This window comes from Nerophis lumbriciformis, linkage group LG13, assembly GCF_033978685.3.
Source record: "Nerophis lumbriciformis linkage group LG13, RoL_Nlum_v2.1, whole genome shotgun sequence".
Classification (NCBI taxonomy): Eukaryota; Metazoa; Chordata; class Actinopteri; order Syngnathiformes; family Syngnathidae; genus Nerophis; species Nerophis lumbriciformis.
The window spans coordinates 18,938,330-18,963,865 of NC_084560.2; the positions used below are offsets into that span (position 1 = coordinate 18,938,330).

General features: G+C 39.5%; 1 protein-coding gene across 1 annotated transcript in view; it reads right to left on the bottom strand.

Annotated features, from left to right (window-relative positions):
* Window positions 1-25,536, bottom strand: part of LOC133613774 (FERM, ARHGEF and pleckstrin domain-containing protein 1) — a 197,137-nt gene that overhangs the window by 89,893 nt on the left and 81,708 nt on the right. Inside the window, exons 3-5 of the mRNA XM_061971552.1 lie at window positions 6,396-6,500; window positions 6,261-6,303; window positions 6,084-6,162 (exon numbers count right to left, since the gene is read on the bottom strand). Of these exons, the coding sequence (XP_061827536.1) occupies window positions 6,084-6,162; window positions 6,261-6,303; window positions 6,396-6,500 (227 nt within the window). The remainder of the gene's footprint in view (window positions 1-6,083; window positions 6,163-6,260; window positions 6,304-6,395; window positions 6,501-25,536) is intronic.

Genomic DNA, 25,536 nt, shown 5'->3' on the forward strand with positions numbered 1-25,536 from the left:
ATTGAGTCGTAGTCTGAGGCGAAGTCTAGTGCTTGAGTCAGTAGGTCTTGCGTGATGGAAGGGTAAAATTCTTCGATATCAAAGGAGATAAAGTTGTGCTGTTGTTTGTCTTGGATGTTGTTGAACCATTTGATTACTGCTGCTGTATTTCTCCATTGGTTGAGTGGTGTTTTGTCCTTGATTTTTGTGTTGACTCTGTCCAGGATTATTTTGCTGATTTTTCCTATTTCAGATAACCTTATTACATATACTCCGCTCCAAATTGACATTTGTTGAGCACTGTACGACGATCAGAAATGGAAAAATTCAACATCGACTACTCCACGAAGAACATTCCCATACCCGCGCAGAATGACTACAAGCTAAGGCTCATAGAAAAGACAGAACACTTCCTAAGAAGGATGCGGTGGAAAGCACATTTTTTCCTCCACCCTGAAACAAAAGGAACGCAAAAGAAAACTTACGGATTCAAATCTACCAAGAACCCACCCACAGTTGAGGAACTAAAGGATTTTGAGAACGACATGCTCAAAATGATACAATCAGTCAAATTCAAGCCAATCCGCAACCCACTCCTCACCAAGCTGAAAAATGACAAGGAGCGCATCAAGAAAGTAAACAACCTCATCATAGCTGCCGATAAAACCACAAACTTCTACAGAATGGACATACCAGAACATCACACCTTACTGGACAGAAGCATCACCAAATCATACAAAAAAGCACAACCCAACACCTTACAGAACATCCACCTGGAAAATAAAAGGATCGCGGCTGAACTGGACATTGAGGACAGGGTGGACGCCACAGCCAACAAGGAAGCCTTCATCACATTGAAGGACCACAAACCCAACTTCGCAAATAACACAACATGCCGACTAATAAACCCAACTAAATCTGAAATAGGAAAAATCAGCAAAATAATCCTGGACAGAGTCAACACAAAAATCAAGGACAAAACACCACTCAACCAATGGAGAAATACAGCAGCAGTAATCAAATGGTTCAACAACATCCAAGACAAACAACAGCACAACTTTATCTCCTTTGATATCGAAGAATTTTACCCTTCCATCACGCAAGACCTACTGACTCAAGCACTAGACTTCGCCTCAGACTACGACTCAATCACAGGCAACGAAAGAAACATCATCATCCACGCAAAAAACTCCATTCTCATCCACAACAGTACACCATGGCAAAAAAAGAACAATGCAACATTTGACGTCACTATGGGAAGTTTTGACGGAGCAGAAACGTGTGAACTCGTTGGGAGTTTCCTCCTCTCCCAGCTCGCTAGCCTCAATCTGAACCTTGGTATTTACCGTGATGACGGACTGGCAGTGTGTCGCGCCTCGCCAAGGAGCAGCGAGAATACCAAGAAGCGCATATGCCAAATTTTCAAAGAGAACGGCCTACGGATCACGATTGAAGCCAACAAGCAAACCGTCAACTTCCTTGACGTCACTTTCAACCTGAGAAATAACAGCTACCAACCATACACGAAACCCAACACAACACTCCAATACGTGCACCATGACAGCAACCACCCACCCACCACCACGAAAAGAATACCTACCGGAATTAATAAAAGGCTATCGATGCTGTTATCTAGCAAAGCTGAATTTGACCAAGCAACCCCCCCGTACCAAAAAGCCCTTGATGAAAGCGGATACAATTTCACCCTCACCTATGAACCCACGCCAGGAAACCAGCCAAAAAAGAACAGAAAACGAAACGACATCATCTGGTACAACCCCCCATACAGCAAAAACGTCTCAACTAACATTGGACACAAATTCCTCAATCTGATTGACAAACACTTTCCCAAACACAACACCCTAAGAAAAGTATTCAACAAGAACAACATTAAATTGAGCTACAGCTGTATGAACAATATACGACAAATTATCTCAAACCACAACAAAACAATTGCAAATGAGCCGTCGGCCCCCGGACAGAGCGACTCCAAAACCAACAAAGGCTGTAACTGTCGAAAGAAACCTGATTGCCCTCTCAACGGGGGGTGCTTACAAACATCAGTTGTCTACCAATCTAAGGTAACACGCAAGGACATTAACACATCCGACACATATGTAGGATTAACCGAGGGAGAATTCAAAACCAGATGGAACAATCACAAGGCTTCTTTCAGGAACCAAAACCTGCGGAATACCACAGAACTCAGCAAACACATTTGGGACCTCAAAGACAATAATGTTGAATATTCAATAACATGGCAAATTCTTGCATCCAGCACACCTTACAATAGTGGTAATAAAAGATGCAACCTATGCTTGAAAGAGAAACTGTTTATTATTTACCGTCCAGACCTGTCATCCCTCAACAAGCGCAGCGAAATTGTAACAGCATGCCGCCACAGACGGAAACACCTCCTAGGTAACACATGAGCCAATCACCACGCCCCTACGCCAGCCTGTACCCACCCACTCTGTGCCCTATATAAACCATGGTATGCGAATGCTCCCAATAAAATCTCCTGATGATTGAGGGAAACCCCCCCTCATGAAACAGGCCTGTAGAGATGAAATAGTCTTGTGATTTTTTTCCCACACATACATATATATATATATATATATATATATACATATATATATATATATATATATATATATACATATATATATATATATATATATATATATATATATATATATATATATATATATATATATATATATTAATATATATATATATATATAAACATATATATATATATATATTAATATATATATATAAACATATATATATATATATATATACATATACATATATATATATATACATATATATATACACATACATACATACACATACATACATACATATACATACACATTAATATATATACATAATATATATATATATTAATATATGTCTTAAAAAGGTTATCCAAAAAATAGTGCTCGATACCGTAGTAGAGCGCAATATATGTATGTGTGGGAAAAAATCACAAGACTATTTCATCTCTACAGGCCTGTTTCATGAGGGGGGGTACCCTCAATCGTCAGGAGATCTCCTGACGATTGAGGGTACCCCCCCTCATGAAACAGGCCTGTAGAGATGAAATAGTCTTGTGATTTTTTCCCACACATACATATATATATTAATATATATATATACACACACACATGTATACATACATGTGTGTATATATATATATATATATATATATATATATATATATATATATATATATATATATATATATATATATACACATACATGCAATATATATATACACATGCATACAGACATGCAATATATATATATACATGCATACATACATAAATAGTATTTATGTATGCATGTATATATATATATATACATAGTATTAACCAGAAGTTTTTCTCTGGCCTAAAATGATTATTCCACACCAGGGGTCCCCACACTTTTTCAGCTTGTGAGCTACTTATCAAATGACTACATCGAGGTGATCTACCACACACACACACACACACACACACACACACACACACACACACACACACACACACACACACACACACACACACACACACACACACACACACACACACACACACACACACACACACACACACACACACACACACACACACACACATATATATATATATATATATATATATATATATATATACACACATGCATGCATACATGCATATACTGTACATATATATATATATATATATATATATATATATATATGTATGTATATATATCCATCCATCTTCTTCCGCTTATCCGAGGTCGGGTCGCGGGGGCAACAGCCTAAGCAGGGAAGCCCAGACTTCCCTCTCCGCAGCCACTTCGTCCAGCTCCTCCCGGGGGATCCCGAGGCGTTCCCAGGCCAGCCGGGAGACATAGTCTTCCTAACGTGTCCTGGGTCTTCCCCGTGGCCTCCTACCAGTCGGACGTGCCCAAAACACCTCCCTAGGGAGGCGTTCGGGTGGCATCCTGACCAGATGCCCGAACCACCTCATCTGGCTCCTCTCCATGTGGAGGAGCAGCGGCTTTACTTTGAGCTCCCCCCGGATGGCAGAGCTTCTCACCCTATCTCTAAGGGAGAGAAAGGGAGGAAACTCATTTCGGCCGCTTGTACCCGTGATCTTGTCCTTTCGGTCATAACCCAAAGCTCATGACCATAGGTGAGGATGGGATGTATCTATATGTGTATCATATATATATATATATATATATATATATATATATATATATATATGTGTGTGTGTGTGTGTGTGGTAGATCACCTCGATGTAGTCATTTGATAAGTAGCTCACAAGCTGAAAAAGTGTGGGGACCCCTGGTGTGGAATAATCATTTTAGGCCAGAGAAAAACTTCTGGTTAATACTTTGAAATATGACTGAAGATGTTTAACTTCAGTCGGAATGTCTGTAGACAAGGGCAATTTGTGAGCCTCTTCCACAGAATGCAGAAAGTTGGTAACTGCAAGTATACCGCTTTATGCTTTAATTTAAGTTCAATTTTCGCTTTTATGGTCATCAATACTTTTTCTTAAAAGCAAAATAAAAAGCACTCTAACTTGTGGAGTTCATTTTTTAGATGCCCACTAAACTAAAACTATCAGAAGTCTCAAATGCATCATGGAGTTTCTGGTTCAACTTTAGAGGCACGTTTTCCAATAAAATGCCGGTTGAACTTCAAATTGTACGACTTGTATGATTTTTGAGGGTACACACATGAACACTGCTCTCCTTTTTTTACATTGCCATACAAATGTGGAGTGAATGCTAACTTAGTGGGGCAAATAAATACTGTATTAACCCTCAAGAGTACCGTATTTTTCGGACTATAAGTCGCAGTTTTTTTCATAGTTTGGCCGGGCTCCAGTGCGATTTATATATGTTTTTTCCTTCTTTATTGTGCATTTTCGGCAGGTGCGACTTATACTCCGGTGCGACTTATAATCCGAAAAATACAGTATATCGGGGACCTTTTTGCTTTATTTTTTAACAAATATTTGGTTGTGTTACTTCAAATGGGATATTTTTTCTAAATTGTTTTTTATTTTTAACTTTGATATTTTCATTTTAAACACAACAATACACTAGAAAATAATTTGAGTCCACAGAGAGTTTAAAAACATTTTTGGATTCCTCTTGTTTTTTTACTTTTTTGGGATCAAATCTTTAAATTAACTTGAGTTCTAAATAAGAAAAGCACATGTCTCAAGTTGTTTTTATTTCAACACTTCGAATGTCCATTGGGTCACATTTTTACAGTTTTTTAATTTAATTTTTTTTTTGAAAATGCATGATTATGTAGATTGTGCAGTTAAATAAATATAAATAAATAAATAAATGGGTTGTACTTGTATAGCGCTTTTCTACCTTCAAGGTACTCAAAGCGCTTTGACACTACTTCCACATTTACCCATTCACACACACATTCACACACTGATGGAGGGAGCTGCCATGCAAGGCGCTACCAGCACCCATCAGGAGCAAGGGTGAAGTGTCTTGCTCAGGACACAACGGACATGACGAGGTTGGTACTAGGTGGGGATTGAACCAGGGACCCTCGGGTCGCGCACGGCCACTCTTCCACTGCGCCACGCCGTATATATATATATATATATATATATATATATATATATATATATATATATATATATATATATATATAATTATAATGGTACTCAGTGGGGACTTTTTCCCCATGATACTTAACTGTTATACAGTTTGTAATCTGAAAGAGCAACACATAAAACAATGCGTTATAATAAGTTATATTACTACTCTTATTAATTTAAACCTCATCTTTACACCAGTACTTCGAACGTTTAACATTTATTATGTTCTGCTGTTTTTTTTAATTAAAACAATTATATCATTAGGTCAATTGAACATTCAAATGGATAAAATAAAAAATAAAAAACATGATGTTTGCTACTTTTATTTAGGACTGGATTTGATTGAGAGATTTGAGCAAACAAAAGTAGAAAAAATATGAATCCAAAATGTTTCATACACTCCTAACTTCCGGAGGACTTTTTTTTACTCTATTGCTATTAAATCAAGTAATCCCCAGAGGGTTAATGATGCGCAAAGAAACCAACCTCGTCAGCTCCTCCAACAGTTGGGCATGGTCTGGAGGAAAATATTTCACAGCAAACCTCAATGTCGTGTGCTTCGGCCCTGTTAGAAAGAGGAGATTTCAGAACAGACTTCTGCTTTTACATGGTTGAATCATCTTTTATAAACAGCCTTAGATGATGAGCTCTAAGAATACTTACGTCTAAGCTGCTTCATAATAGGCTTGGTAGGATCCAACCAAACCTGTGAAGAAGATATCAACATGTAGTTGGTCGTAACTAAGAACCCTTGCTGTATTGAAATTCCATTTGGACTTATTAGTCCTCCTTGCTTACCATCATCTTTTGATGGTTCTGAAACTCCAGGCCAAAGTAGTCGCCCTCAATGAGATTCATGTGGGTGCACACTAGGTCAAAGAGCACCTTGCCCGAAGCTTTAATCTGTGGGGAAAAAAATACAGTCGCGATCAAAAGTCGCATAATACACACATACACTGACATCACATGGACAAAGATAAGACCTTCTGGAGGAAAGTTCTGTGGTCAGATGAAACAAAAATTGAGCTGTTTGGCGACAATACCCAGCAATATATTTGGAGGAGAAAAGGTAAGGCCTTTAATCCCAGGAACACCACACCTACCGTCAAGCATGGTGGTGGTAGTATTATGCTCTGGGCCTGTTTTGCTTCCAATGGAACTGGTGCTTTACAGAGAGTTAATGGGACAATGAAAAAGGAGGATTACCTCCAAATTCTTCAGGACAACCTAAAATCATCAGCCCGGAGGTTGGGTCTTGGGCGCAGTTGAGTATTCCAACAGGACAACGACCCCAAACACACGTCAAAAGTGGTAAAGGAATGGCTAGATCAGGCTAGAATTAAAGGCCTACTGAAACCCACTACTACCGACCACGCAGTCTGATAGTTTATATATCAATGATGAAATCTTAACATTGCAACACATGCCAATACGGCCGGGTTAGCTTACTAAAGTGCAATTTTAAATTCATTCATTCATTTTTATTTATCTCCTTCATTGATGTGCATTTTTGATCGATAGAGAATTATACCTCAATTATTCAATTATACATTTACACACCAATGTCACACCGCGGTGAGGGATGTCTTGTCTTGTTTTTTTCTGTCTTGTGATTTGCATGTTTTAGTTTGAAAAGTAACTCTCCTCTCGTTTCAGGTCACTTGCCCTTCCTTTTGTGTCATCAATCAGTCTGACGTCATCCCTGTTCCCTGATTGTTTCCACCTGTTCCCTATTACCCTCATGTGTCTTATAAGCCCACTCCTCCCTTTGTTCTGTGCCAAATTGTCTCGTTTATTCGTGCTCTCTAGCTCCCATGCCCATGTCCATGCCTTGCCTCGTCTCGTGCTTATGTTCCTTGATCCTGAATCCCTTCGTTGCTATTTTGAGTTTTCCTTGCTTCCTCCTCAGCAGAGTGATTTTTTTGTTATTTAGTTTATTCAGCCGAAGTGGTGAGTTTTCAGTTATTTTTCATTCTTTCCTCAAATTTTTGAGTGACAATTTTTGTTAAACCTTATTAGATTAGATAGTGTAGAATTTTTCATACCTGTCGTTTCTTCTGTCTCTGTTGGAGCGTTTTTTGTTAATACATTTTATAGCATATACGGCATACTTGCCAACCCTCTCGGATTTTCCGGGAGACTCCCAAAATTCAGCGCCTCTCCCGAAAACCTACCGGGACAAATTTTCTCCCGAAAATCTCCCGAAATTCAGGCGGACCTGAGTGACGTGTCGACAGCCTGTTTTCACATTCGCTTTCCCACAATATAAACAGTGTGCCTGCCCAATCACATTACAACTGTAGAATGATCGAGGGCTTTAGCTTACTAAAGTGCAATTTTAAATTTCGCACGAAATATCCTGCTGAAAACTTCTCGGTATGATGACGTCTGCGTGTGACGTCACGGATTGTAGAGGACATTTTGGGACAGCATGGTGGCCAGCTATTAAGTCGTCTGTTTTCATCGCAAAATTCCACAGTATTCTGGATATCTGTGTTGGTGAATATTTTGCAATTTGTTCAATCAACAATGGAGACAGCAAAGAAGAAAGCTGTAGGTGGGAAGCGGTGTATTGCGGCAGGTGTTGTGCCGGATAACGCACCCCCCCGAAAGTTGACAGTCAAGCTTTACTATTGGCCTGTGGAGAACTGGGACAACAGAGACTCTTACCAGGAGGACTTTGAGTTGGATACGGAGATGCGGTACCGTGAGTACGCATGCAGCTGCGGCTTCCAAACATTTGATCGCTTGCCCGTACGTGTGTGTCGCTATGTGCATGTCACGTACGTAACTTTGGGGACTTTGGGGAAATATATGGGCTTTATGAACTTTGGGGAGGTGAACGGTACTTTGGGCTGTGGGATTGAGTGTGTTGTGCAGGTGTTTGAGTTGTATTGGCGGGTTATATGGACGGAAGGGGGGAGGTGTTTGTTATGCGGGATTAATTTGTGGCATATTAAATATAAGCCTGGTTGTGTTGTGGCTAATAGAGTATATATATGTATTGTGTTTATTTACTGTTTTAGTCATTCCCAGCTGAATATCAGGTCCCACCCGCCTCTCACAGCATCTTCCCTATCTGAATCGCTCTCACTGCCCTCTAGTCCTTCACTCTCACTTTCCTCATCCACAAATCTTTCATCCTCGCTCAAATTAATGGGGAAATGGTCGCTTTCTCGGTCCGAATCGCTCTCGCTGCTGGTGGCCATGATTGTAAACAATGTGCAGATGTGAGGAGCTCCACAACCTGTGACGTCACGCGCATATCGTCTGCTACTTCCGGTACAGGCAAGGCTTTTTTTTATCAGCGACCAAAAGTTGCGAACTTTATCGTGTATGTTCTCTACTAAATCCTTTCAGCAAAAATATGGCAATATCGCGAAATGATCAAGTATGACAAATAGAATGGACCTGTTATCCTCGTTTAAATAAGAAAATCGCATTTCAGTAGGCCTTTAAGGTTTTAGAATGGCCTTCCCAAAGTTCTGACTTAAACGTGTGGACAATGCTGAAGAAACAAGTCCATGTCAGAAAACCAACAAATTTAGCTGAACTGCACCAATTTTGTCAAGAGGAGTGGTCAAAAAATTCAAGCAGAAGCTTGTGGATGGCTACCAAAAGCGCCTTATTGCAGTGAAACTTGCCAAGGGACATGTAACCAAATATTAACATTGCTGTATGTATACTTTTGACCCAGCAGATTTGGTCACATTTTCAGTAGACCCATAATAAATTCATAAAAGAAGCAAAGTTCATGTATGTATGTGCTCCAATCACTATATAACAAATGAATAACAGTTGTAGAAATTATTGGAAACTCAAGACAGCCATGACATTATGTTCTTTACAAGTGTATGTAAACTTTTGATCGCGACTGTATATTCTTATTTCATGAAGAACAGCATTTAATCATGTGACAGGGGGTTGATATATTACATACACGGACAATCTGGCTTCAAGTGTCTCACTGAAAGCCAATGAGACAAAAGAGCAGCCCGAAACAAGGCTAACTCCACTTTTGGGTTCAAATCCCATAGAGGTTAAAGGCACTTAACAGATAAGTCAAAACTCCTCTGTGAACTCAACCTCGCCCACAAAGCCCCCCGCTTCAAAGTCATCCTACTGCTCCAAACGTGTGTCTTCAGTTATCGGTCCAACATTCAGTGCAGCTGTTTTTATAGTGTTGACGCACCCTGACAAACTAAACAACATGAAGCATTTTTGACTGCGCCTGACTGGTTGGCACAGGCTCAGAGTGCATCACAGCGTGAATGAAGATCACCCTGACTCGGCTAATGATCTACTGTTGTGTGAAAGAATGTTTCCAGGAAGCAGAGTCTCCTCTAATTTTACACTAAACAGACAGACCGTTTCTAAGGTGCAAAGAGAAAATCTCTTGCAACAGCTCAACCAAGTCTGAAGAAAAAACGTCTCACTTCCACACCCAGATCCATAATCTTATCCCAACAACCCCCAACATTCCTCCCCTTCAACAACCATTACACAGTGGCAGTTCAACCAAAACACAGCTTTTGTCAAATAATTCAGGGTCAGCGGTAGGGATGGGCAAATTAACCAATATGTCGATTAATTGATCCTTACAAATTTGATTGTTAATTAATCTCAAGCAAAATGGGGCGCACTATTTGGTTTGTCACAGATTGTGTTGACTACACTATATCGCCAAAAGTAGGGATGTCCGATAATGGCTTTTTGCCGATATCCGATATTGTCCAATTCTTTAATTACCGATACCGATATCAACCGATACCGATATCAACCAATATATGCAGTCGTGGAATTAACACATTATTATGCCTAATTTGGACAACCAGGTATGGTGAAGATAAGGTACTTATAAAAAAATTAATAAAATAAGATAAATAAATTACAAACATTTTCTTGAATAAAAAAGAAAGTAAAACAATATAAAAACAGTTACATAGAAACTAGTAATTCATGAAAAATAGTAAAATTAACTGTTAAAGGTTAGTACTATTAGTGGACCAGCAGCACGCACAATCATGTGTGCTTACGGACTGTATCCCTTGCAGACTGTATTGCAGTGACGTGCGGTGAGGTTGATGGCTGGTGAGGCACTGACTTCATCACAGTCAGATTTACAAACATATGAACCCTACAGAGTATCTTATTCACCATTTGATTGGCAGCAGTTAACGGGTTATGTTTAAAAGCTCATACCAGCATTGTTCTCTGCTTGGCACTCAGCATCAAGGGTTGGAATTGGGGGTTAAATCACCAAAAATGATTCCCGGGCGCGGCGCCGCTGCTGCTGCCCACTGCTCCCCTCACCTCCCAGGGGGTGAACAAGGGGATGGGTCAAATGCAGAGGACAAATTTCACCACACCTAGTGTGTGTGTGACAATCATTGGTACTTTAACTTAACTTTAACTTTACACATACAAACTGTAGCACACAAAAAAGCACATTTAATAAAAAAAACTTTATTATGGTCTTACCTTTACTTATAAATGCGCCGCTGTTGTGCTGGATTAATGAACCCCCTGATGGGAGTGTTATATCAACTAAAGCCCACACTTCAACTTTCCACGTGCAAGATTGAATCTATTTAAAAAAGTGTAACCGAGGGTTTATAAATGTCGCCTATACTGTATGAAACTACAAAATAAATACGGAGGCTCCAGTTTACACGAGGACCACTTTATTTACCTTCTTTCAAAAACTTCCGCTCCACTCCAACGTGTCAAAATTCCGCTCTTAGCGCCTTCAAAATAAGAGCTCAAGGCATATACTGTATAACAGCGCATAACAGGAACTTAACATCACAAAGAGGAAAGCCCATAAAAATAGGTTACAAAAGTTATTTAATAAGAAGCAAAAAAGTGCAAAAACAATAATGTTCATGTTGGAGGAGTTGTGAATTAGATACACCTGCAGTCTGCAGGTGTACCTAATGTTGTGGCCCATCAGTCATTCACAACTCCTCCAACACGAACATTAATGTTTTTGCACTTTTTGGCTTCTTATGAAATAACTTTTTTAAATAGATTCAATCTTGCACGTGGAAAATTTAAGTGTGGGCTTTAGTTGATATAACACTCCCATCAGGGGTTGCCGTGCATTCTACGGCAGGGGTGCAGGAGGCGAGCCTCAGCCAGTGTGTCTTTTGCAGCCGTTTTATGATCGCTCAGCACAAGAAATACTTTACACACATACAGTTGTTGACAAAATACACTGTACATTATATACCTCAGCTAACTAAACTATGGAAATGTATAATATAGTTCATATAGCAATACGGTCTCACTGCACAGCAGACCAGCAGTTAGCCGAGTCCGTCCATGTTGAGGCACTGAGTGACGTGCCTCGACTGGCTGTTGTTCACCGCACCGTCTCTTCTCAGTATTTGAACGGTAAATGTGAAAATTCAGCGACTTTGAATAAAAATAATCTAAAACTGGTGAAGTTAAATGGAAAATAACTTTATAGTATAATCACTGGAAACATTTAACAATTTAATATATATTTTTTTCTTTTTAAATTTTTTTTCTTTCCATGATGGCAGGTGAGGCCCCGCACTGCACGTCACTGCTGTATTGATATATATTGATATATAATGTAGGAACCAGAATATTAATAACAGAAAGAAACAACCCTTGTGTGTGAATGAGTGTGAATGGGGGAGGGAGGTTTTTTGGGTTGGTGCACTAATTGTAAGTGTATCTTGCGTTTTTTATGTTGATTTAATAAAAACAAAAACAAACAAACAAACAAACAAAAAAAACACGATACCGATAATTTCCGATATTACATTTTAACGCATATTATCGGACATCTCTAGCCAAAAGCATTTGGCCACCCATCCAAATGATGAGAATCAGGTGTCCTAATCACTTGGCCCGGTGTATAAAATCAAGCACTTAGGCATGGAGACATTTGTGAAAGAATGGGCCGCTCTCAGTGATTTCCAGCGTGGAACTGTCATAGGATCCCACCTGTGCAACAAATCCAGTTGTGAAATTTCCTGGCGCCTAAATATTCCAAAGTCAACTTTATTATAAGAAAAGTGAAGAGTTTGGGAACAACAGCAAGTCAGCCACCAAGTGGTAGGCCATGTAAACTGACAGAGAGGGGTCAGCGGATGCTGAAGCGCATAGTGCAAAGACTTTCTGCACAGTCAGTTGCTACAGAGCTCCATACTTCATGTGACCTTCCAATTAGCCCACGTACAGTACGCAGAGAGCTTTATGGAATGGGTTTCCATGGCCGAGCAGCTGTATCTAAGCCATACATCACCAAGTCCAATGCAAAGCGTGGGATGCAGTGGTGTAAAGCACGTCGCCACTGGACTCTAGAGCAGTGGAGACGCCTTCTCTGGACTGATGAATCACGCTTTTCCACCTGGCAATCTGATGGACCAGTCTGGGTTTGGAGGTTGCCGGGAGAATGCTACATTTCGGACTGTATTGTGCCGAGTGTGAAATTTGGTGGAGGAGGAATTATGGTGTGGAGTTGTTTTTCAGGAGTTAGGCTTGGCCCCTTAGTTCCAGTGAAAGGAACTTTGATTGCTCCAGAATACCAAAACATTTTGGACAATTCCATGGGATGGCACCTCAAGTTCATATGTGAGTAAAGGCAGGTGGCCAAATACTTTTGGCAATATAGTGTACTTTTCTGTCTAAAGAAGTGGAATATGATGTCAACTAAGATCTGTATCCATGCATTCAATAACCTGCTCAATGGACAAAATAAACAGCAGTTCCAAACCTTCTCGACTGTCAAACCCTTCATTGTAACTGTCAAACTACCTAATGTCGACAATACCAGTAAACGGTATGATTTTTATTTAGTTTTATGTGGTATGTACTGGAAATACTCTATTCATAACCAGGGTCTTTATCCACCTAAACCCCAAAGTTTAGGTGGATAAAGTAGGCTATAATTAGAGATTGTTACCTACGACTTTAAAAATTAGTAGGAAAATAATGTATAATTTTTCTGTAAAAATGACTTTTGAGTAAAGGAAATTGTAGCTCTTTTGACCAAATGGTAATTCATGAACAGCAACACAACCAAGGTTGTAATTGTAGTAAGGATCAGCAACAGAACCTATCCATCCATTTTCTACCACTTGTACCTCAGACATAATTCACACACTAGTGAATTTAGTGTTGCCAATCAGCCTATGGGATACCCATTGAGAACCCGCGCAGACCTAGGGAGAACATGCAAACTTCACAGAAAAAGACCCCGATCCCGGGTGTTCAACCCAGCACCTTTTAATTAATTATATCTATATAGCACTTTTCTGTCTCAAAATGCTTTACATAGTCAAACGTATTATCTAAGCTACATTTAAACCAGCGTGGGTGGCACTGGGAGCAGATGGGTAAAATATCTTGCCCAAGGACAACGGCAGTTACTAGGATGGCAGAAGCGGGGATCGAACCTGGAATTCTCAAGTTGCTGGCACGGTCGCTCTATCAACCAAGTGCACGAGCGCTAACCACTGTGCCACAATGCTGCAGCAACAGAACCAATGTTTTAATTGAAGTAAGGAGCCACACCAGAACTAATGTTATAATAACAGCAATTAGAAGCCATAGACCCAATGTTGTAATAGCAGTAAGGAGCAGCAATAAATCCAATGTTGTAATAGCAGAAAGGAGCAGCACCAGAGCCAATGTTGTAATAGCAGTAAGGAGCAGCACCAGAGCCAATGTTGTAATAGCAGTAAGGAGCAGCAACAAAGCCAATGTTGTAATAGCAGTAAGGAGCAGCAACAAAGCCAATGTTGTAATAGTGGTACAGAACAGTAACACAACCAATGTTTTAATAGCAGTAAAAAACGCAGCAACACAACCAATGGTGTTATAGCAGTAAGGAACAGCAATAAAACCAATGTTATAATAATAGCAGTAAGGAGCAGCAATATAACAAATGTTGTATTAGCAGTAGATAGCCGTAACAAAACTAATGTTGCAACAGCAGTAAGGAGCTGTAACAGAACCATTATTGTAATAGCAGTAAGGAGCAGCAACATAATCAATGTTGTAATAACAGTAAGAAGCAGCAACAGAACCAATGTTGTATTGAAGTAAGGAGCCACAACAGAACCAATGTTATCAAGCAGTAATTAGCAGCCATAGAGCCAATGTTGTAATAGTAGTAATGAGCAGCACCAGAACCAATGCTGTAATAACAGTAAGGAGCAGCAACAAAATCAATGTTGTAATAACAGTAAGGAGGAGCAACAGAACTGATGTTGTAATTGAAGTAAGGAGCAGAGGTGGGTAGTAACGCGCTACATTTACTCCGTTACATCTACTTGAGTAACTTTTGGGATAAATTGTACTTCTAAGAGTAGTTTTAATGCAACATACTTTTACTTTTACTTAAGTATATTTATAGAGAAGGAACGCTACTTTTACTCCGCTACTTTTACTCCGCTACTTTTATCTACATTCAGCTCGCTACTCGCTACTAATTTTGATCGATCTGTTAATGCACGCTTTGTTTGTTTTGGTCTGTCAGACAGACCTTCATAGTGCCTGCGTTTCAACAAAAACAGTCACTGGTGACGTTCACTCCGTTCCACCAATCAGATGCAGTCACTGGTGACGTTGGACCAATCAAACAGAGCCAGGTGGTCACATGACCTGACTTAAACAAGTTGAAAAACTTATTCGGGTGTTACCATTTAGTGGTCAATTGTACGGAATGTGTACTGTACTGTGCAATCTAATAATACAAGTTCCAATCAATCAATCAAAAGTGTGAAGGAAAAAATATACTTTTTTATTTCAACCGCACGAGGACGTTCCTGTCTTCACAATAAAAGTGCCGCTCCATCGCGCCTGCGCTTTCAAAATAAGAGTCTCTGAAAGCCAGCGCAAACAAGCGAGCAAGCTACGGAGTTTGACGCCAATATATTTCTTGTAAAGTGTATAAAAACGAATATGGAAGCTGGACAAATAAGATGCCAAAAACCCACCACTTTCATGTGGTATTAGACAGAAAGGAGGAACTTTTCTTCTCCTCCATTTGAAAACGTGGACGTTATCATCACGACTGTCTGATTACAATCAACGCAAGTCATCAGAATCAGGTAATACACCAACTTATATTCTTGTCTTCATGAAAGAAAGGAATCTATGTGTTAAACATGCATGTATATTCATTAAAACACCTTTAACATGTAAACAAAAACAGCAAAATAAATACATATAAATTATATACTGTATATATCAATGTATATGTATGTATGTATATATATATATATATATATATATATATATATATATATATATATATATATATATATATATATATATATATGCTATGTGTGTGTATGTTACTCATCAGTTACTCAGTACTTGAGTAGTTTTTTCACAACATACTTTTTACTTTTACTCAAGTAAATATTTGGGTGACTACTCCTTACTTTTACTTGAGTAATAAATCTCTAAAGTAACAGTACTCTTACTTGAGTACAATTTCTGGCTACTCTACCCACCTCTGGTAAGGAGCCACAACAGAACCAATGTTATCAAGCAGCCATACAGCCAATGTTATAATAGTAGTAATGAGCAGCACCAGAACCAATGCTGTAATAACAGTAAGGAGCAGCAACATAATCAATGTTGTAATAACAATAAGGAGGAGCAACAGAACCGATGTTTTAATTGAAGTAAGGAGCCACAACAGAACCAATGTTATCAAGCAGTAATTAGCAGCCATAGAGCCAATGTTGTAATAGTAGTAACTAGCAGCCATAGAGCCAATGTTGTAATAGTAGTAAGGAGCAGCAACAGAAGCAATGTTGTAATACCAGTAAGGAGCAGCAACAAAACCAATGTTGTCATTGAAGTACGGAACAGCAACACAACCAATGTTGTAATTGAAGTAGTGAACAGCAACACAACCAATGTTGTAATTGAAGTAGGGAACAGCAACACAACCAATGTTGTAATAACAGTAAGGAGCAGCAACATAATCAATGTTGTAATAACAGTAAGGAGCAGCAACAGAATCGATGTGGTAATTGAAGTAAGGAGCCACAACAGAACCAATGTTATATAGCAGTAATTAGCAGCCATAGAGACAATGTTGTAATAACAGTAAAGGGCAGCACCAGAACCAATGTTGCAATAACAGTAAGGAGCAGCAACATAATCAATGTTGTAATAACAGTAAGGAGCCACAACAGAACCAATGTTATCAAGCAGTAATTAGCAGCCATAGCGCCAATGTTGTAAAACAGTAAGGAGCAGCAACAGAAGCAATGTTGTAATAGTGGTAAGGAGCAGCAACAAAACCAATGTTGTAATTGAAGTAGGGAACAGCAACAAAGCCAATGTTGTAATAGCAGAAAGGAGCAGCAACAAAGCCAATGTTGTAATAGTGGTACAGAGCAGTAACAAAACCAATGTTTTAATAGCAGTAAAGCGCAGCAACACAACCAATGGTGGAATAGCAGTAAGGAACAGCAATAAAACCAATGTTATAATAATAGCAGTAGGGAGCAGTAATAGAATCAATGTTGTAATAGTAGTAGATAGCGTAACAGAACCAATGCTGCGACAGCAGTAAGGAGCTGTAACTAAGGCTGAAACGACGCGTCGACGTAGTCGACGTCACCGGTTACGTAAATACGTCGACGCCGTTTTTATGCGTCGAAGCGTCGCATATTTACGTCACACTGCCGTCATGGCGGAGCGCAAAGCAGATGATGCGAGCGGTGCGAGCGAGGGAAAAAAAGCACGCCAAAAGTCGTCAAAAGTGTGGGAGTATTTCAATAAACGGCCTAATAATGTTGTAGCGGCGAACAGCTGTCTCGTCAGCTGACGCACGAGCTCGCAACCGTGGCTGTTTAGCAACCAGCCAAACCCCACTTAATAAAATTATATTTTATCTTAGAGCACATCCGCCTCCCTATTCACCTAGGCAACCCCAGGAAATGTATATAATTCGGCATTATTTCGGCCAGTCGGCTTATAAAATCAGAGCCGATCAGTTTACGTTCACGCGCAGGTATAACGCGGCGCGCTCCCGTCTCATCTGCTGGTGCGCGAGCCCGGTAATTAGACAGCTTTGTCAAATCAAGGAGTACAAAAGACGCCAGCGCAGAGTGGAAAAAGGTTTAGTTCATTACAGATAACCAAGAGTTGTGCCAAAAGAATGTAAGATTTAATATTTCTCTTTGTGGGTGTGGCGCACCTGTTGCGCTGGTGAGATTGGGGGGGTTGTGTGCATGTAGCGTGCTTAGTCTGGAGGCTAAATACACACTGTGTGTTATGTAACTGTTGTTTAGTGTTGATATTCTTTGCTTAGTTTGATAAATGTTGGAGCAGTTTGCTTCATCAGGAGGGTGAAGTCGCTCAACTTAAAGTGTTGGATTTAACTGTGTTGGATCATTGGCTGCTGGTGAGGGCATAGAAAAAGGGGCATTTTTCTACCAGTAGACAGCGTTTAAGATTGAGTGTTTCACTGCTAAATTAATAATATATTTATATTGAATATGGATTTTAAATATGTATCTAAATAGGTGGTTAATTGGTTAGGTATTTATGTATTTGCATATTGGGTTTTCTGTTGCATTTATCTATTGTGTTTCTGGGTTTAATTGGATTTTATATGTATCTTGGTGCATTTATGTTGAGACAATGTATTTAAAATCTGTTTTAACTTAAAGGGAAAAGATGTGTCCATTTTCTTGCACTTGTTTAATGGGTAAGAGTTTGATAGCCTAATTAATAATTGTAAATTATGGGATTGATAATTGATTGATTTTTTACAGCATGTTAATCTTGTGGTGTTTTGTCCTTAAAGGTTTTTCACCTACTAAAGAAGCTAAAGGCTACTAAAGGCTACTAAAGACAGCTAATGACAGCTAAAGAAACTAAAGTCTAACACTGCTAAAGACTGCTAAAAAGACTAAAGAAGAAAAAAGAAGCTGTTTCTTTGTTGGAAAAACTGTTGCAAACTAAAGGAAAATAAAAGGAAAAAGTAACTACAGTCTGGTCTTTTGAGTGAAATCCAGAAGCCACATTCAGCATTGGTACATCCCTTCAAGTGTGGGATAAGCACAGCGAAAAAAGCAAAACACTTGACAGTTGTTGTATGCACACTGTGTCGAGCGGAAATGGCCTATCATAGCAGCACAACGGCTATGAACGAACATTTGAAAAGAAAACACCCGACAGCGTTCTTGACATCACCATCAACTAGTCAATCGTCCGCGTGAGTATACGTTGTCATCATTACACAAAAACATGAATGTGTCATTTGTATCTGCGTTGTAAATTCATAAACTAAAGCACCGTTTCGCTCTGAGAGGCGCGTTTGGCGTGCCTGTTCAGTGTTTACAAAGACGCTAACGTTAATTAGTTGTGCAAATACCTTTTACAACATTAACAGTTACATATACTATGTACAAACGAACAATTAACTTTCACTTTAATCATACTATCATTGTTGTGTTATTAAGCAAAATAAGCAATACTTTTACTTTTGTTGAAATGTTTACACTGTTACAGAATATTTCGTTTTGCACTTTTTTGTATTGGATGTTTATCTTTATTTTTGCACATTTTAAAGCAAAATAAGCAATACTTTTACTTTAGAAATGCTTATACTATTGCAGAATATTAAGATTTGCACTGGATGTTTACTTTTATATTTGCACATTAAAAAGCAAATAAGCTACTTTTAATTGTGTTAAATGTTAAAAGATTTAAATGTTTACATTGTTACAGAATATTTTGTCATGTTGTTGTCAATGTTGACTGAGTGGCCATCCTTTTTTTTTTGTAAATAAAAGTCATGCCTTTTGAAAAAACTGGCCTACATTTATTTTTTCATCTTCATTTTAAATAAAAAAATAATCGGTAAAAGGAAAAATAATCTATAGATTAATCGAAAAAAAAAAAGAATCTATAGATTAACCGATTAATCGAAAAAAATAATCGATAGATTAATCGATAGAAAAATAATCGTTAGCTGCAGCCTTAGCTGTAACAGAACCATTATTGTAATAGCAGTAAGGAGCAGCACCAGAACTAATGTTGTAATAGCAGTAAGGAGCAGCGCCAGAACCAATGTTGCAATAACAGTAAGGAGCAGCAACTTAATCAATGTTGTAACAACAGTAAAGAGCAGCACCAGAACCAATGTTGTAATAACAGTAAGGAGCAGCAACATAATCAATATTGTAATAACAGTAAGGAGCAGCAATATAACTGATGTTGTAATTGAAGTAAGAAGCCACAACAGAACCAAGCAGTAATTAACAGCCATAGAGCCAATGTTGTAATAGTAGTAATGAGCAGCACCAGAACAAATGCTGTAATAACAGTAAGGAGCAGCAACACAATCAATGTTATATAGCAGTAATTAGCAGCCATAGAGCCAATGTTGTAATAACAGTAAGAAGCAGCAACAGAACCGATGTTGTAATTGAAGTAAGAAGCCACAACAGAACCAATGTTATATAGCTGTAATTAGCAGCCATAGAGCCAATGTTGTAAAAACAGTAAGGAGCAGCACCAGAACCAATGTTGTAATAACAGTAAGGAGCAGCAACATAATCAATGTTGTAATAACAGTAAGGAACAGCAACATAACCGATGTTGTAATTGAAGTAAGGGGCCACAACAGAACCAATGTTATACAGCTGTAATTATCAGCCATAGAGCCAATGTTGTAATAACAGTAAGGAGCAGAAACAAAACCAATGTTTTAATTGAAGTAAGAAGCCACAACAGAACCAATGTTATATAGCAGTAATTAGCAGTCATAGCGCCAAAGTTGTAAAAACAGTAAGTAGCAGCACCAGAACCAATGTTGTAATAACAGTAAGGAGCAGCAACATAATAAATGTTGTAATAACAGTAAGGAACAGCAACATAAACAATGTTGTAATTGAAGTAAGGAGCCACAACAGAACCAATGTTATCAAGCAGTAATTAGCAGCCATAGAGCCAATGTTGTAATAATAGTAATGAGCAGCAACAGAACAAATGCTGTAATAACAGTAAGGAGCAGCAACACATTCAATGTTATATAGCTGTAATTAGCAGCCATAGAGCCAATGTTGTAATAACAGTAAGGAGCAGCAACAGAACCGATGTTGTAATTGAAGTAAGGAGCCACAACAGAACCAATGTTATATAGTTGTAATTATCAGCCATAGAGCCAATGTTGTAATAACAGTAAGGAGCCGCAACAGAACCGATGTTGTAATTGAAGTAGGGAACAGCAACAGAACCAATGTTATATAGCTGTAATTAGCAGCCATAGAGCCAATGTTGTAATAGCAGTAAGGAGCTGCAACGAAACCAATGTTGTAATGGAAGTAGGGAACAGCAACACAACCAATGTTGTAATAGCAGTAAGGAGCAGCAACACAACCGATGCTGTAATTCAAGTAAGGAGCAGCAACACAACCGATGCTGTAATTGAAGTAAGGAACAGCAGCACAACCATCCATCCATCCATCCATTTTCTACCGCTTATTCCCTTTGGGGTCGCGGGGGGCGCTGGAGCCTATCTCAGCTACAATCGGGCGGAAGGCGGCGTACACCCTGGACAAGTCGCCACCTCATCGCAGGGCCAACACAGATAGACAGACAACATTCACACTCACATCCACACACTAGGGCCAATTTAGTGTTGCCAATCAACTTATCCCCAGGTGCATGTCTTTGGAGGTGGGAGGAAGCCGGAGTACCTGGAGGGAACCCACGCAGTCACGGGGAGGACATGCAAACTCCACACAGAAAGATCCCAAGCCCGGGATTGAACCCAAGACTACTCAGGACCTTCGTATTGTGAGGCAGATGCACTAACCCTTTCTGCCACCGTGAAGCCCCTTCCAATGTTGTAATAACAAGAGAACCAGTGTTGTAATAGTAGTGGGGAGCAAACTGCTTAGCCAGAATTAACACCAATGAGTTTCACACCCACAGCTGAGTAGTGCAACCAACATTTAAAAGCGCATGCAGAGGTACCCGAGTGCTGTATGTTGACGACGCATGAAACCATAACCATCCTGCTTGCATTTAGAAACAACGACTGAAGTCATTGTTTTGTTTTTAGAGACACTACTTGCTTTTTTACACCACACACTTAAGGACTACCTGAGACTTTATGATTAATTGAATAGCGGCAATATTTGGATCAGTTACAGTTTGCTTAAAGTGAAAAATGTTTGTTTTGTCAACTGATAAACAAACGAACTCTAAAATCAAAACAGTTAAAAGATTAAGTGTTCCTTAATATTTCCTATAGTCAATCAAGGAAATGATTGGATGTCGTTGTGGCTTGTGCAGCCCTTTGAGACACTTGTGATTTAGGGCTATATAAATAAAGATTGATTGATTGATTGATTTAGTGAAATGAGTATGACATCATACATTCTTATAGGAACAAGATTGTCCTTGACGCCATGCAGAGCGCCAGCTGTTTCCAGAAGATGAGGAGGAAAGAACCAGACCGCCTCTCGCCAGAAATCAACTGTACTGCCCAAAAGAATGACATGCCCCATTACAACGGGAAAAATGTGCTCATCCAAATGGAACTTAAAGCTGTGGCACAGATATGAAAAAGGCAAGGTGTCTGAACGAGCATGGAACACCAGGACATCACTGTCAGAGTGCCAATGCGGGCCCCTGGTCGTGTTGCTTCCACACACTGGCACTAATTTATGCTTGTGGGAACATCTTTCTAACCAACCATGCTTGTTTATTACACAGAGGAAATATAAACCCATTTGAAATGTCAGTGAAAGGCAGTGAACATGAACTGAAGCAGGATGAGTTAGGAGGCACACAAATAATCACAAATGTCATCTTATTTAAACGTGTACATATTTGCATATGTATTGATCAGGATCGAATGAAAACGCTCAAAACCCAAAACACCTGAATAGTGTGTGTGTGTGTGGGGGGGGGGTTTGCATGTGCAGTTTCATTTCTTCCAACTTGAATGTCAATATGGGAACATAAAGAACAAAAGGTGAAAACAATAACGGCTAAATGCCGCTTTTATCTGACTGACGCACTCTCATATCCGTCCTTGTAAATCTACTGTCATCCGAGCGGAGATGCGTGAGGCCGCGGGCTGATTAGATTTGGGGTGTGATTAAATGCAGCTGTTGCACTCAACACTGCAGCATATGACGGAACAAGGAGGCTGTTTTGGAAGGATTCTTTAAAGGGGAACATTATCACCAGACCTATGTAAGCGTCAATATATACCTTGATGTTGCAGAAAAAAGACCATATATTTTTTTAACCGATTTCCGAACTCTAAATGGGTGAATTTTGGCGAATTAAACGCCTTTCTAATATTCGCTCTCGGAGCGATGACGTCACGACGTGACGTCACATCGGGAAGCAATCCGCCATTTTCTCAAACACCGAGTTAAATCAGCTCTGTTAGTTTCCGTTTTTTCGACTGTTTTCCGTACCTTGGAGACATCATGCCTCGTCGGTGTGTTGTCGGAGGGTGTAACAACACGAACAGGGACGGATTCAAGTTGCACCAGTGGCCCAAAGATGCGAAAGTGGCAAGAAATTGGACGTTTGTTCCGCACACTTTACCGACGAAAGCTATGCTTCGACAGAGAAGGCAAGAATGTGTGGATATCCTGCGACACTCAAAGCAGATGCATTTCCAACGATAAAGTCAAAGAAATCTGCCGCCAGACCCCCATTGAATCTGCCGGAGTGTGTGAGCAATTCAGGGACAAAGGACCTCGGTAGCTCGGCAAGCAATGGCGGCAGTTTGTTCCCGCAGACGAGCGAGCTAAAACCCCCTGGATGTCTTGGCTCACACCGTCCCGAAGATGATCAAGAGAAGAATATCGACCCTAGCTTCCCTGGCCTGCTGACATGAGGGTATGTCTACAGAATATATTAATTGATGAAAATTGGGCTGTCTGCACTCTCAAAGTGCATGTTGTTGCCAAATGTATTTCATATGCTGTAAACCTAGTTCATAGTTGTTAGTTTCCTTTAATGCCAAACAAACACATATCAATCGTTGGTTGGAAGGCGATCGCCGAATTCGTCCTCGCTTTCTCCCGTGTCGCTGGCTGTCGTGTCGTTTTCGCTTGCATACGGTTCAAACCGATATGGCTCAATAGCTTCAGTTTCTTCTTCAATTTCGTTTTCGCTACCTGCCTCCACACTACAACCATCCGTTTCAATACATTCGTAATCTGTTGTATCGCTTAAGCCGTTGAAATCAGAGTCTGAATCCGAGCTAATGTCACTATAGCTTGCTGTTCTTTCCGCCATGTTTGTTTATGTTGGCTTCACTATGTGACGTCACAGGAAAATGGACGGGTGTACATAACGATGGTTAAAATCAGGCACTTTGAAGCTTTTTTTTAGGGATATTGCGTGATGGGTAAAATTTTGAAAAAAACTTCGAAAAATATAATAAGCCACTGGGAACTAATTTTTAATGGTTTTAACCATTCTGAAATTGTGATAATGTTCCCCTTTAAGACTGATCGGTCATGCACACACACACACAAAGCATTTATTCTCAAATCTAAGTGTAATATTATAATACAAGTAGCGGAATATGACAAGTCATATCTATATTCCGCAGAAATCAATGGTAAACTTTTACAACTGTGCAATCAGCAGTGTTCTCACTTACGGCTTTTTAGTGTGGTTTGCTAGCTGCACTAAAGCGAACCAACAAGCACTCCAGCGAGTGGTTAAAGCGGCAGGGAAAATTACAAGGACGATACTCCCAGAGATGAGTGCCATGTACACAACTCGCTGCCTAAAGCGAGTACACAACATCCTGAAGGACAGATACCACACAGCACATGGCCTCTTCAACCTGCTACTCTCTGGAAGGAGGTATAAATCGATTCGCGCCAGGACCACCAGAATGTCTCACAGTCTGTATCCCCAGGCTGTGAGACTGCTAAATGAACAGCCTGCCCCTTTGCTGCCCCGGACCATCTTATTACCTCACTCTTCACCACCTCAATGGTGGTGAAGAGTGCTCTGGACATTGCATTGCTGCAACATCAACGTAACACCCATCAGACATCGGACTGTTCCCACCCCCACGTCCCTCTATTCGCCATCTTCCTAACAATGCTAAACTGTAAACTATGGTCAACCTGCACTTCAATGCAGTTTCTATGCCGCTGGACAAAGCTCAAACAAAATCTCGTTGACATGTATGACTTAAGTGTTATTATGACAATGACAATAAAGGAATTGATTGATTGATTGATCATTCGGCTTAAAGCGGAACTGCACTTTTTTTTGGAATTCCGCCTATCGTTCACAATCTTTATAAAAGACATGACAAGGGATGGATTTTTTTTTAAAATTCATTCTAAATATTAAACTTCAATAAAAGTCAGTTTACAACAGAGACAATGGGAGCTCCTCTATTTCACTCATAAAATCCAATAAATAACCATTCAAAAACTCCCAACAATACTTCATTTATATTTTGTGATTTGAATAATAACCTAATATTAGTGATATTGTTATTATAAGTGCTAACGCCGACTATTTATAGCGGCGCCGAGATCACTAGCGTGTGTATCTGTTTACATCATTGAGTGGTCTGCTACTTCCTCGCTTCCCTGCTCCCTGTACGTTTATTGTAAATCATAAATCATGCATCTCACCTGAAACATACACTATATTGCCAAAAGTATTTGGCTCATATAAAGTTGTGGTGTTGTTTATTGGCATCATCTTGCAGTCTACACATATCTCTTATGTGTAGGGATGTCCGATAATGGTTTTTTGCCGATATCCGATATTCCGATATTGTCCAACTCTTTAATTACCGATACCGATATCAACCGATATATACAGTCGTGGAATTAACACATTATTATGCCTAATTTGAACAACCAGGTATGGTGAAGATAAGGTACTTTAAAAAAAAATTAAGTAAAATAAGATA